Source organism: Electrona antarctica (genome assembly GCF_951216825.1).
Source record: "Electrona antarctica genome assembly, contig: scaffold_39, whole genome shotgun sequence".
In the NCBI taxonomy this organism is placed as follows: Eukaryota; Metazoa; Chordata; class Actinopteri; order Myctophiformes; family Myctophidae; genus Electrona; species Electrona antarctica.
In genome coordinates, this window is record NW_027637102.1 from 767,524 (window position 1) to 778,178 (window position 10,655).

General features: G+C 46.1%; 1 protein-coding gene across 1 annotated transcript; it reads right to left on the reverse strand.

The window, feature by feature from the left end:
- Positions 1-1,568: 1,568 nt before the first annotated feature.
- Positions 1,569-5,711, reverse strand: LOC306919157 (homeobox protein Hox-B2a-like). The gene is made up of 2 exons (XM_079531985.1): positions 5,158-5,711; positions 1,569-2,762 (listed from the first exon to the last, which is right to left on the reverse strand). The coding sequence occupies exons 1-2, from the start codon at positions 5,684-5,686 to the stop codon at positions 1,711-1,713; spliced, it is 1,581 nt and encodes a 526-aa protein (XP_079388111.1). The 5' UTR covers positions 5,687-5,711; the 3' UTR covers positions 1,569-1,710.
- Positions 5,712-10,655: the final 4,944 nt, after the last annotated feature.

Here is a 10,655-nt window from a genome sequence, read left to right on the forward strand (position 1 = left end):
TGTGTGTGTGTGTGTGTGTGTGTGTGTGTGTGTGTGTGTGTGTGTGTGTGTGTGTGTGTGTGTGTGTGTGTGTGTGTGTTATCAGCGCAGGGAAACAGCTAATTCTCGTCTGATAACTTCTTATTATTCTGAGGTTATCAGAATGTAAACACTCTGGAGGGCAATGTGTCTCTCTGTGTTGACTTCTATGTCTGGACCGGGATTCATATTATTAACATAGTATACTGCTGTTATTATTATTATTGTTATTATTATTATTATTATTACTAGTAGTAGTAGTAGTAGTAGTATTATTAATGCAGGGATTTGCGCTGCATGTGGATATAAGGACAATGTGAGGTTGTATAATTAGAGGACAAGACATTTAAATAGAAATAGCGGATAGTTCCAAAAACAGATTTTAAATTATTGGATCCTATTTTCTCATTATTGGGTGAAAATAAATTGGCAATTTGTCACAATATAGTAATAATAATAAGAGCATACTAATAATGATTTGGACTCATTATAATAATAAAACAACAATAGAATGTAGCTAATATGACGACTAGTTATTAGAATAATGTTTTAAAATAAAAAAACAAGTGCTGTTAATATAATTCTGTCTACTCTAGCATATAGCTATATATCTTTAAATTGTGCTGCAGTAAAACACATTAGAAGTAAAATAAAATAAAAGCTGTTTAAGAAAGGATGTTGTTTCTATTGTGATTAGAAACACTGAAACATTAAATGAACCAACATTGAGCAGAACCTCTCGAGGGAGATTCTGAATCCAACCGCATTCCAACCCAAACCACAACTAATCATTAATTCATCAGAGGTTAATTGTTACTAAACTAATTTATATATCTCTGTAAAACAAAAACCACTAAAGACCACCTTCATAAATGTTTCTGGTTTTTTTTTATTATTATTGTTTCAACTATGAAAATAATGTACAATAAATAATTTCATTTTTTTGTTCTTCTTTTCACTATTAAACAATCTCAATAAATAAAACTAACTCGTCTAAAAGTCGGATCCTTTTTTTTTGTTCCAGAAGGGCTGTTTTTTTCTCCTTTAAGAGAGAGAAATATGAATTTCCTTTCTTTTATTTTTTATTTTTTTTAAATGTCTAAAATCAGTCCAGCTATATCATTATTATACAATAGATTCCATTAAACATTTCCTGAGAAGTTATTTCTTTTTTAAAAACAATCATCGCTTTAATCTGCCGCCGAAAAAAAACACGGCTCCGACCAAAAAAAACACTGCAGTGATCAATTAAAATAAGAACTAATTAATACTGAGATAAAAAAAAATAACAGACGAAATAAGGTCAATAAATACCTGACATTTGGACAAAACGGAGCAGAAATCCACATTATTTCGACGGGAATTCAAAAAACATCTACCGTCTAAAAAAATAACACATTTGGACTGACTTTCAGGTCAGATCAGGTTTTTAAACGAATTAAAAAAAAGAAAAACCTGCTGCAAGAATAAGAATAAAAACTAAAATAGCAAAAACAATAGTTTTCATTCAGACATGTTTGGAGGAATGGAATGTTGCCGAGACTTTAATATCGTTGCTTTCCAAAACATTTCGTCCGTGGGAAGAAAAAACATCTCCTTCGTGTGGATTGTTTATCGTTCCGTTAACGTCTTATCTTTCTGCGTTTCATTTTTCGGGTGGTTTTATTTATTATGAATGTAAATTAATTGTAATTAAAAGTTGAGGTGCTGCAGGTCTATGGTGCAGAGTGTGCTCGTGAACAGGTCAAAGTCCTCCTCGCTGAAATCCACCGGGGACTCCAGAGAGCTCTGCATCCCGGGAGACAGCGCGCCGTCCGGGAGGTGGAGGCACGAGTCCCCGGAGAAAAAGTTCAGCTCCGGGAGAGACGAGGAGGCGGTGGAGACCGAGGAGGAGGTGGAGGAGGAGGCCGCGGGAGGAGCAGCAGGAGGGGCCGCGGAGGTTGTGCTGGAGGAGGCGGAGGAGTTGGAGGAGGAGGAGGAATCCCGCTGCTCCGTGAATGAGTGCTCGGGGGCGGCATGGGGAGGAGGTTTAGCCGCGGACGGGGCTCCGCGAGCCGGCTCGAGTCGCTGCATCGCCGCGCTGCTGGCGGGGTTAATGTCAGCCTGCATGGCGGTGGTGGTGGTGGTGGGCGTCGGGGCGAACGTGGAGGAGGAGGAGGGGGAACCGCGGTGCTGCTGGTTGGAGGAACCGGCAGAATGAGCAGATGAAGCCGCCGCGGGCCGCGGTGGGAGTGGGCGCGGTGGGGGTTGTTGTTCCGCGCGGCTCAAGCGACCTCCGTCCTCCGGCGTGGGCTGCGCATTGTCCCCGCTGTCACTGCTCACGTAGGCGGTGGGAGTCGCCTCGCACTCCGCTCCCACGGTCCCCGAGGCCTCCAGCGGCTGGCTGGAGTAAGGAGACGAGGCGTCCGCTCCCTCCAGCGGCTCGAAGCCGCCGCCGCCTCCGCCCGGGTCTCCGGCGGAGGAGTCGTGGCCGCTCCCCGCGCCGCCGTCTACTCCTCCTCCTCCTCCCCGGCCTCCGTGCGTGTTCTGCCGCTTGTGTTTCATCCTGCGGTTCTGGAACCACACTTTGACCTGCCGCTCGGTCAGGTCCAGCAGCGCGGCGATCTCCACGCGGCGAGGCCGACACAGGTACTTGTTGAAGTGGAACTCCTTCTCCAGCTCCAGGAGCTGGGTGTTGGTGTAGGCCGTGCGGAGGCGCCTGGAGCCGGACGAGCCTCCGTCCAGCCCCGCGAGGCCGCCTGGGTCTGCACGGAGAGAGAGGATGTTATAGTAGACATTTAAATATTTTACTTCGTCTCTAAATACATATATAAATTATATATATATATATAGGCCTACTGTGTATATGTGTCAGGAATTTAACTTGATATTTAGAACGTCGTATAAAATAAAATAAAAGACGACATTTTATTATCGTGCTGCATGGCTAATACATTAACGTTTCCCTTCTGCCTTTAGCGCGCGCGCACACACGCGCGCACACACACACACACACACGCACACACACACACACACACACACACACACACACACACACACACACACACACACACACACACACACACACACACACACACACGCACGCGCGCGTGTTATTGTATTCGTCATAAAGTAGTTAATGAAAGCCCATAAAGTCAGAGGGCCATCTCCCAGAGTCACAGCGGAGGCCCGACAACATAACGCCGTTAAAAAGAAAAGAGCTACCATAATAATAAAAACCACACATAAAGACTGATTATCTAAATGCCTGGGACACCCCGCTGCGCGTGCGCGCGTGCGCGCGCACGTGTGTATGCGTGTATGTGTGCGTGCAGCGTGTATATGTGCGTGCATGCGTGGGCATGAGAACACAGTCACACACCCAAAAAAACAATAACATGGGAGTGTGATGACGTGTCTGCACGTTATTAGACTGTGTTGTTGTGCAACATGAGGTGAGATGAGATGGTGAATTATGGACGACTTCAAAATACACCTCTCTCTCTCTCCTCTCTCTCTCTCTCTCTCTCTCTCTCTCTCTCTCTCTCTCTCTCTCTCTCTCTCTCCCTCTCTCTCTCTCTCTCTCTCTCTCTCTCTCTCTCTCCCATGCACACAAACAAACAGACATGTACACAAACAGAATCATCTGAATCCCCAGACTAAACACAATGAGGGTTTCTTCTCTATGTGTAAAACCATAACAGCCTGGATGGATGTTGGGCTGGAATCACAGCATCCACTACATGCATCATGGCATCATGGCTCTGGAATCACAGCATCCACTACATGCATCATGGCATCATGGCTCTGGAATCACAGCATCCACTACATGCATCATGGCATCATGGCTCTGGAATCACAGCATCCACTGAATGCATAGAGGCAGAGCCATGATGCCATATCATGGCATCATGGCTCTGCCTCTCTAGGACATAAAATGGCTTCCTTCCTTCCTTCCTTCCTTCCTTCCTTCCTTCTTCATCAGAACAAGCTCTTCTTTTTTTTAATAAGGGGGGTATGCCCATCACACTGTGTGTGTGTGTGTGTGTGTGTGTGTGTGTGTGTGTGTGTGTGTGTGTGTGTGTGTGTGTGTGTGTGTGTGTGTGTGTGTGTGTGTGTGTGTGTGTGTGTGTGTGTGTGTGTGTGTCCAATCCTCCATTGTATCCAACATGGCGGCCAGCCTCCCATCACCGTGCTATAGCTGCTGACTGTGGTTAGGAATATATATCATTCTAGCACGCACGGCGCGCACGCACGTCTCGCAATCAGACTGGTTGACATGTAGATAGACCCCCCCCCCCCCGCCCACACACACACACACACACACACACACACACACACACACACACACACACACACACACACACACACACACACACACACACACACACACACACACACACACACCGCTGTCTGTGTGTGTGTGTGTGTGTGTGTGTGTGTTGGATGAGACAAGAGATTAACATCCACGGGAAACGTTTTTATCTCCGTGCGTCTTTACGCACGCCGCCACGCGACGTGGCCGATTTTACGCACAGAATGCAACATGATGAGGCGCGTGCACGATGCTAAACCACACGTGTTTTAAGTCACACGCACGCACACGCATGTGTAATAGGACTCGAAATGTCCACTGCATGCATGTCGCGGAGAAAGTGCGCGTGTAAATGACGTGCGTGGAGTATTTACATGCACGGTGTGTGCGTGTGTGCGTGTGTGTGTGTGTGTGTGTGTGTGTGTGTGTGTGTGTGTGTGTGTGTGTGTGTGTGTGTGTGTGTGTGTGTGTGTGTGTGTGTGTGTGTGTGTGTGTGTGTGTGTGTGTGTGTGAGAGCCGCGACGGCTCGTGCAGAAATCACTGCAGCATAATGCAGTGGTTGTAACACACACACACACACACACACACACACACACACACACACACACACACACACACACACACACACACACACACACACACACACACACACACACACACACACACACGACAATAACATGCACATTAAAAGGGGTACAATGCAATGCAGAGCAGGATAAAAATGAACGGATTAAATGAAATGAAAGAAAGATGTAAACTCAAGCACGCGCAGCACGCACGCTCCTGATCCTCTGCTCCTCCATCCATCCATCATCCATCCATCATCCATCCAACCATCGACCGACCTGTCGGGGAGTCCATGCCCGACGTGGCGTACCCGGAGGCGGCCGGGGACGGGGAGGAGGCCCCGCCGGTGGGGATGAGCGGTCCTCCTCCGCCGGGGCCGCCTGTCAGTGTCCCCCCGGCTTTAGATCCACCCTTCTTGGCCGACTTCTTCTCCTTCATCCAGGGGAACTCGTGGGCCAGCGGACCGGCCGTGGCCGTGCCCGCGGCGGCCGGGGCATGAGGGCCCCCCTGGCCGGGATGCTGCTGCCCATGGGCCCGGTGGTGGTGGTGGTGCTGCTGCGCCTGGTGATGGAGGAGGCCATTGCGTCTGGCCGCAGCTCTGCTCGGCTGGCTGGCTGCGGAGCTACAGGGACTGAGGCTGGGGATGGTGCTCTCGAAGGGAGGCGGAATTACTGTCGACTCCTTGATTGATGCGGTTTGAAATGAGTCCAGGAGCAGAGCGGAGGGGAGCGGGTAGGACGTCAGGCACTCTGCGAGGGACGGACGGCTGTTGATAAAACCGATCTCCCTCTCCAGTTCAAAATTCATAGCGTTCCTTTTTTCCTCCGGAGGCGAGCCCTATAGCGGAGTCCCACCAAGCCGGGTCTCTCGCCTCAAAACACGGCCACCGTCACGGCAGAGAGAGACCCCCCCCCAGCTTAAAACGAGATCCAGTGACGGTGCCCCCCCTCTCTATAAGAAAAACATAAAAGATGTCTCACACAATACAACAATCACAGCACGCACACACACATACACACGACACATGCACACACACACTCACACACAAATACACACACATACACACATACACAGTCACACAATACAAAATAGCCTACACATGTCACAGACACATATATGGATGCCCTCATAAAAAAATACAAATAAAATAAAATAAATAAATAAAAAGGAAAAAAAAGCGCGCTCTCCGCCGCAGACAGTGGCGTCTCTTCGCGGTGTGTATAAAATAAAAACAGTGTATATTAGGTGATATTAGTGTCGTAGAGGGGGATCCTGGTAGGCTAAACCTGGAGCGTCTATGGGGCGAAAATGTGCAGCCAATTCCTGGACACGTGACGCACGGCTGGCCAATAGGATGTCGGCGGGCTGGGGGAGAATAGCATTATTATTTATTCCTAAAATATGAAAGCATACAAGCCATTGTTTTGTGTTAGGGGGGGGGGGGGGTATGCTAAAAAAAATAATCCACACCCCAGGTTTTTGCTACCGTTTGCCATGTGTCCTCTCCATCTTTGCGCGTGGGTGGGTGCGCGCGTTACGCACGAGCTACACGAGCTATTCCTTTCATTTTTCTTTTAAGCACAAACAATAGAGACATGATGTTGGGATGGATGGTGATGTAATGAAATGACTGGGATTCCGTTTAACATTGAGGTGAGCGAGGCGACAATATGGCGTCCACCTCCTCCCCTATAGTTTAACATTGAGGTGAGCGCCGGCGACAATATGGCGTCCACCTCCTCCCCTATAGTTCTGTATACCGTTTGTTTACATGTTGTATAAAGAGTCATTCATCTTATAACATTGTGACAGGAAGACAGCAACATGATGCTGCAGCCATGTGGCTTTATTTATTTAGCATCCTGCATTAGCTAACTTCACCACTTTACTATAAAACTCACTGCCTAGATAGATAGATATATAGATAGATAGATGGATAGATGGATAGATGGATAGATAGATAGATAGATAGATAGATAGATAGACAGACAGACAGACAGACAGACAGACAGACAGACAGACAGACAGACAGACAGACAGACAGACAGACAGACAGACAGACAGACAGACAGACAGACAGACAGACGGATAGATGGATAGATGGATAGAAAGATGGAACCAATGCTTCTCTCTGGAGATGTATAGGCTACAACTAGAGTTTAAATTCGTTTTGTATTTGTATGTGTTTGTTTGTAGGCTATATTTACACGGTAGAAATCCCAGTGTTGATAGCTTATAGAATAATAACTAATAACAGCCGTTGCACATGGAACCAAATGGACCCTCGACTGACTGTAGTCGAGGGTCCATTTGGTTTTATTTGCAACGGTATTATGAGTTCAGTTTAGTTATATCAGCACCTATATATAGGCTATTTTTAGCTAGCAGAAATAAGCCGAGATGGATAGGCTACTTATACTCAATTATTATTATTAGTTGTTATTAGTGTTTTAATTCTATAAATCGGTTGGCGATAAAGAAGAATTCAGTGACAGTATGTAAGTGTGTGTATATCGTTAAATACTGACGTATAAAATGAAGAAAGAAAGACAGATGGATCTATAAATATAGACCATATAGTACTAGTTTCACAGTAGCTGCCCTGTGGACATTAATTATTAAAATTAAAATTACGATTTTGCAATGCAGGCGCTGTTATACAGTATAAAATGTGTAGCCTACTCTCTCTCTCTCTCTCTCTCTCTCTCTCTCTCCCTCTCTCTCGTGTTTACGGAGGGGAGTTCATAGAGGGGTCGGACTGTACAGCACACACGTGTTGCTCGTTTTGCTTTTTTTAAACCACCCGTGTGTGTGTGTGTGTGTGTGTGTGTGTGTGTGTGTGTGTGTGTGTGTGTGTGTGTGTGTGTGTGTGTGTGTGTGCGCGCGCGCGCGTGTGCGTGTGCGTGTGTCTCATAACAGTAAGCGCAAATAATTTAAACTATTAATAATTGTAATGATAGTGATAATTTGAGCATATAGGTGCTGAATTCACACAGGCCTGTAAACCCCGGCCACCACCATGAGACAGAGAGAGAGAGAGAGAGAGAGAGAGAGAGAGAGAGAGAGAGAGAGAGGTAAAAAAAGAACTGGTGATCAATCTTTCCTTCTCTGTAAATGGCCTGACAGCAAACCGCCCTCAAGAATTCTCTCTCTCTCTCTCTCTCTCTCTCTCTCTCTCTCTCTCTCTCTCTCTCTCGGTTTTTTTTTAATGTTACATTTCCACGTTTAAACTGCGTCGAAATAACACGTCATAAATATTAACCCTGCCTTTATACATCAGGCAACGTATAAAGTGTGAGAAAATATAAGAGTTGCTTTATATCCTCTAGTCTAAATAAGCCACACAGTGAAATGTGTGTGGGAGTCATTCAGCTTTCAGTACAAAGGAGAGCTGTGTGTGTTTTTAAGGGGTGTAAAAAGGTTTGATTTAAGCCGAGTTAGAGGACGTGGGAACCGGGGAGAGAGTGGCCTAGTCTTACCCCGGCCTGGGAGTCTGGGAGCCGGGGAGAGAGCAGTCATACTGCCCGGTCTGGGAGTCAGGGAACCGGAGAGAGTGGCCTAGTCTTACCCCGGCCTGGGAGTCTGGGAGCCGGGGAGAGAGCAGTCATACTGCCCGGTCTGGGAGTCAGGGAACTGGAGAGAGGGGCCTAGTCTTACCCCGGCCTGGGAGTCTGGGAGCCGGGGAGAGAGCAGTCATACTGCCCGGTCTGGGAGTCTGGGAGCCGGGCAGAGAGCAGTCATACTGCCCGGTGTGGGAGTCTGGGAGCCGGGCAGAGAGCAGTCATACTGCCCGGTGTGGGAGTCTGGGAGCCGGGCAGAGAGATCAGACATACAGCACTGTCTGGGAGAACTATATAGAAGGAGTTTAACGTTTATCTTTTATTGGAATTGGAACATATATTTTACTGTTTGTAACGAGACTGATTGGAACATGATGAGAGAAGTGTTGGGTTTGTTGTTCTGGACGGACTGGATATTATCTGTATTTTATTAGCCTAAATATTAATTATTATTATTAATTAATACATAATGATTATACCATTGGAGTTACAGCTGTATCAATTATTGCTGTTTGTTTATTTCAAAACTCACATGGACATTTTTAATAGGGGTTACTTCACTTAAAGACAGAGAAACAGAGAAATATAATTGCTGAAAAGACAGTTTTTAAATGTATTAACTATTTAAATTAATTATATACATTTAAGAGTTGCTTTAATTATTCAGCAGATACTGAATATTATTGGGCTTTTTATTTGGCTATTATTGTTTATTTCTTTCCATATATTTCTTCCTGTATGTACGTGTTAGTTGATAATTTATCCATGTTATACATAATAATTTAATAATAATTATTAATGTATTAATAGTCTTGACAACAGTATAAGTTTATGAACATAAACTGTAAGGTTCTACATTAATTAGCAGTATTGTAAATGATGTCTTTGTTCGTTTTAAATCAATCAGGTTGTGTTGCTAACCTTTCACTGTCTGATCAAAGGAACAGATTTATGAGATATTAATGTCTGTTTATTAATGATCAATGCAGTTGATTGGTTATTAATTTGTCTCAAAGAGCCACTGGACTGGTTTATAGGAAGATAAACCGTTATTCTCCTCTGCTCGGGTTAGCATGAGTCTGTTAGCCTCATGCTAACTGTGTACCCCCCCCCCCCTCCCCTCCTTCCCCCGGCTCGTTTTTATGACGCAATAAATTAGATCCATATCTCTCCCCTCGCGCCACTTCTTCATGTTTTTATTGGTTGATGTTGTAAAGGAAGTACAGCCGTTTATTTATAGCTCTGAGCAGAGAGATGATTTATGTCCAAAACTCTCTGATGGCAGAGAGACACCAAGACTCTATTTGGAGAGGGGGGGGGGGCTGCGCATGCGTGGTGGGTCGTGTGTGTGTGTGTGTGTGTGTGTGTGTGTGTGTGTGTGTGTGTGTGTGTGTGTGTGTGTGTGTGTGTGTGTGTGTGTGTGTGTGAGAGAGAGAGAGAGAGAGAGAGAGAGAGAGAGAGAGAGAGAGAGAGAGGAATAGAGATAGAGAGAGAGAGAGAGCGAGGGAGAGAGAGGAATAGAGATGGAGAGAGGGAGAGAGAGAGAGAGGGTGGGAGCAAGCGAGAGAGAGAAAGAGAGAGAGATAGAGGGAAGGAGGGAGGGACGAGAGAGAGAGACAGAGAGAGAGAGACAGAGAGAGGGAGGGGGAGACAGAGAGAGAGAGAGAGAGGGAGGGAGCGAGAGAGAGAAAGAGAGAGAAAGAGAGAGAAGGAGGGAGGGAGGGAGCGAGAGAGAGAGAGAGAGAGAGAGAAAGAGAATGAGGGAGGGAGGGTTAAGAGAGAGAGACTGAGGGAGAGAGGGGGGGGGGGGGATCTTCCATCCTGTGTTGATGCCAAAACTTCAGGGTAAAAAAAAAGAGAATCCCCCTGAGGCCGTGGATCATGTGACCCCCCCCCCCCCCTCAGGGTGTTATGGGTCAGATTGTGACCGTGGTGAACTTGGTGTCCTCGTCACCATTTCTGTCACACTCTGTACGGACCTGGTTTTATCTCTTCTTTACTCTTCCATATATATGTGTCTCAGAGTCATTCAGTGTGTTATAATAATGAATTATTGTCCAATATTATTACCTGAAAACAGCAACTCTGATATGGATCAGGCTCTGAATGATCAGAACTCTGCCTCATGTCTGATATGGATCAGGCTCTGAATGATCAGAACTCTGCCTGTAACTCTGATATGGATCAGGCTCTGAATGATCAGAACTCTGCCTGTA

Excerpts from the sequence above, each read along its gene's own strand:
- LOC306919157 (XM_079531985.1), bottom strand. The coding sequence starts at position 5,686 with ATGAATTTTGAACTGGAGAGGGAGATCGGTTTTATCAACAGCCGTCCG. Across the intron at positions 2,763-5,157 it reads GGGCATGGACTCCCCGACAG|ACCCAGGCGGCCTCGCGGGG; the intron begins GTCGGTCGATGG and ends CTCTCCGTGCAG.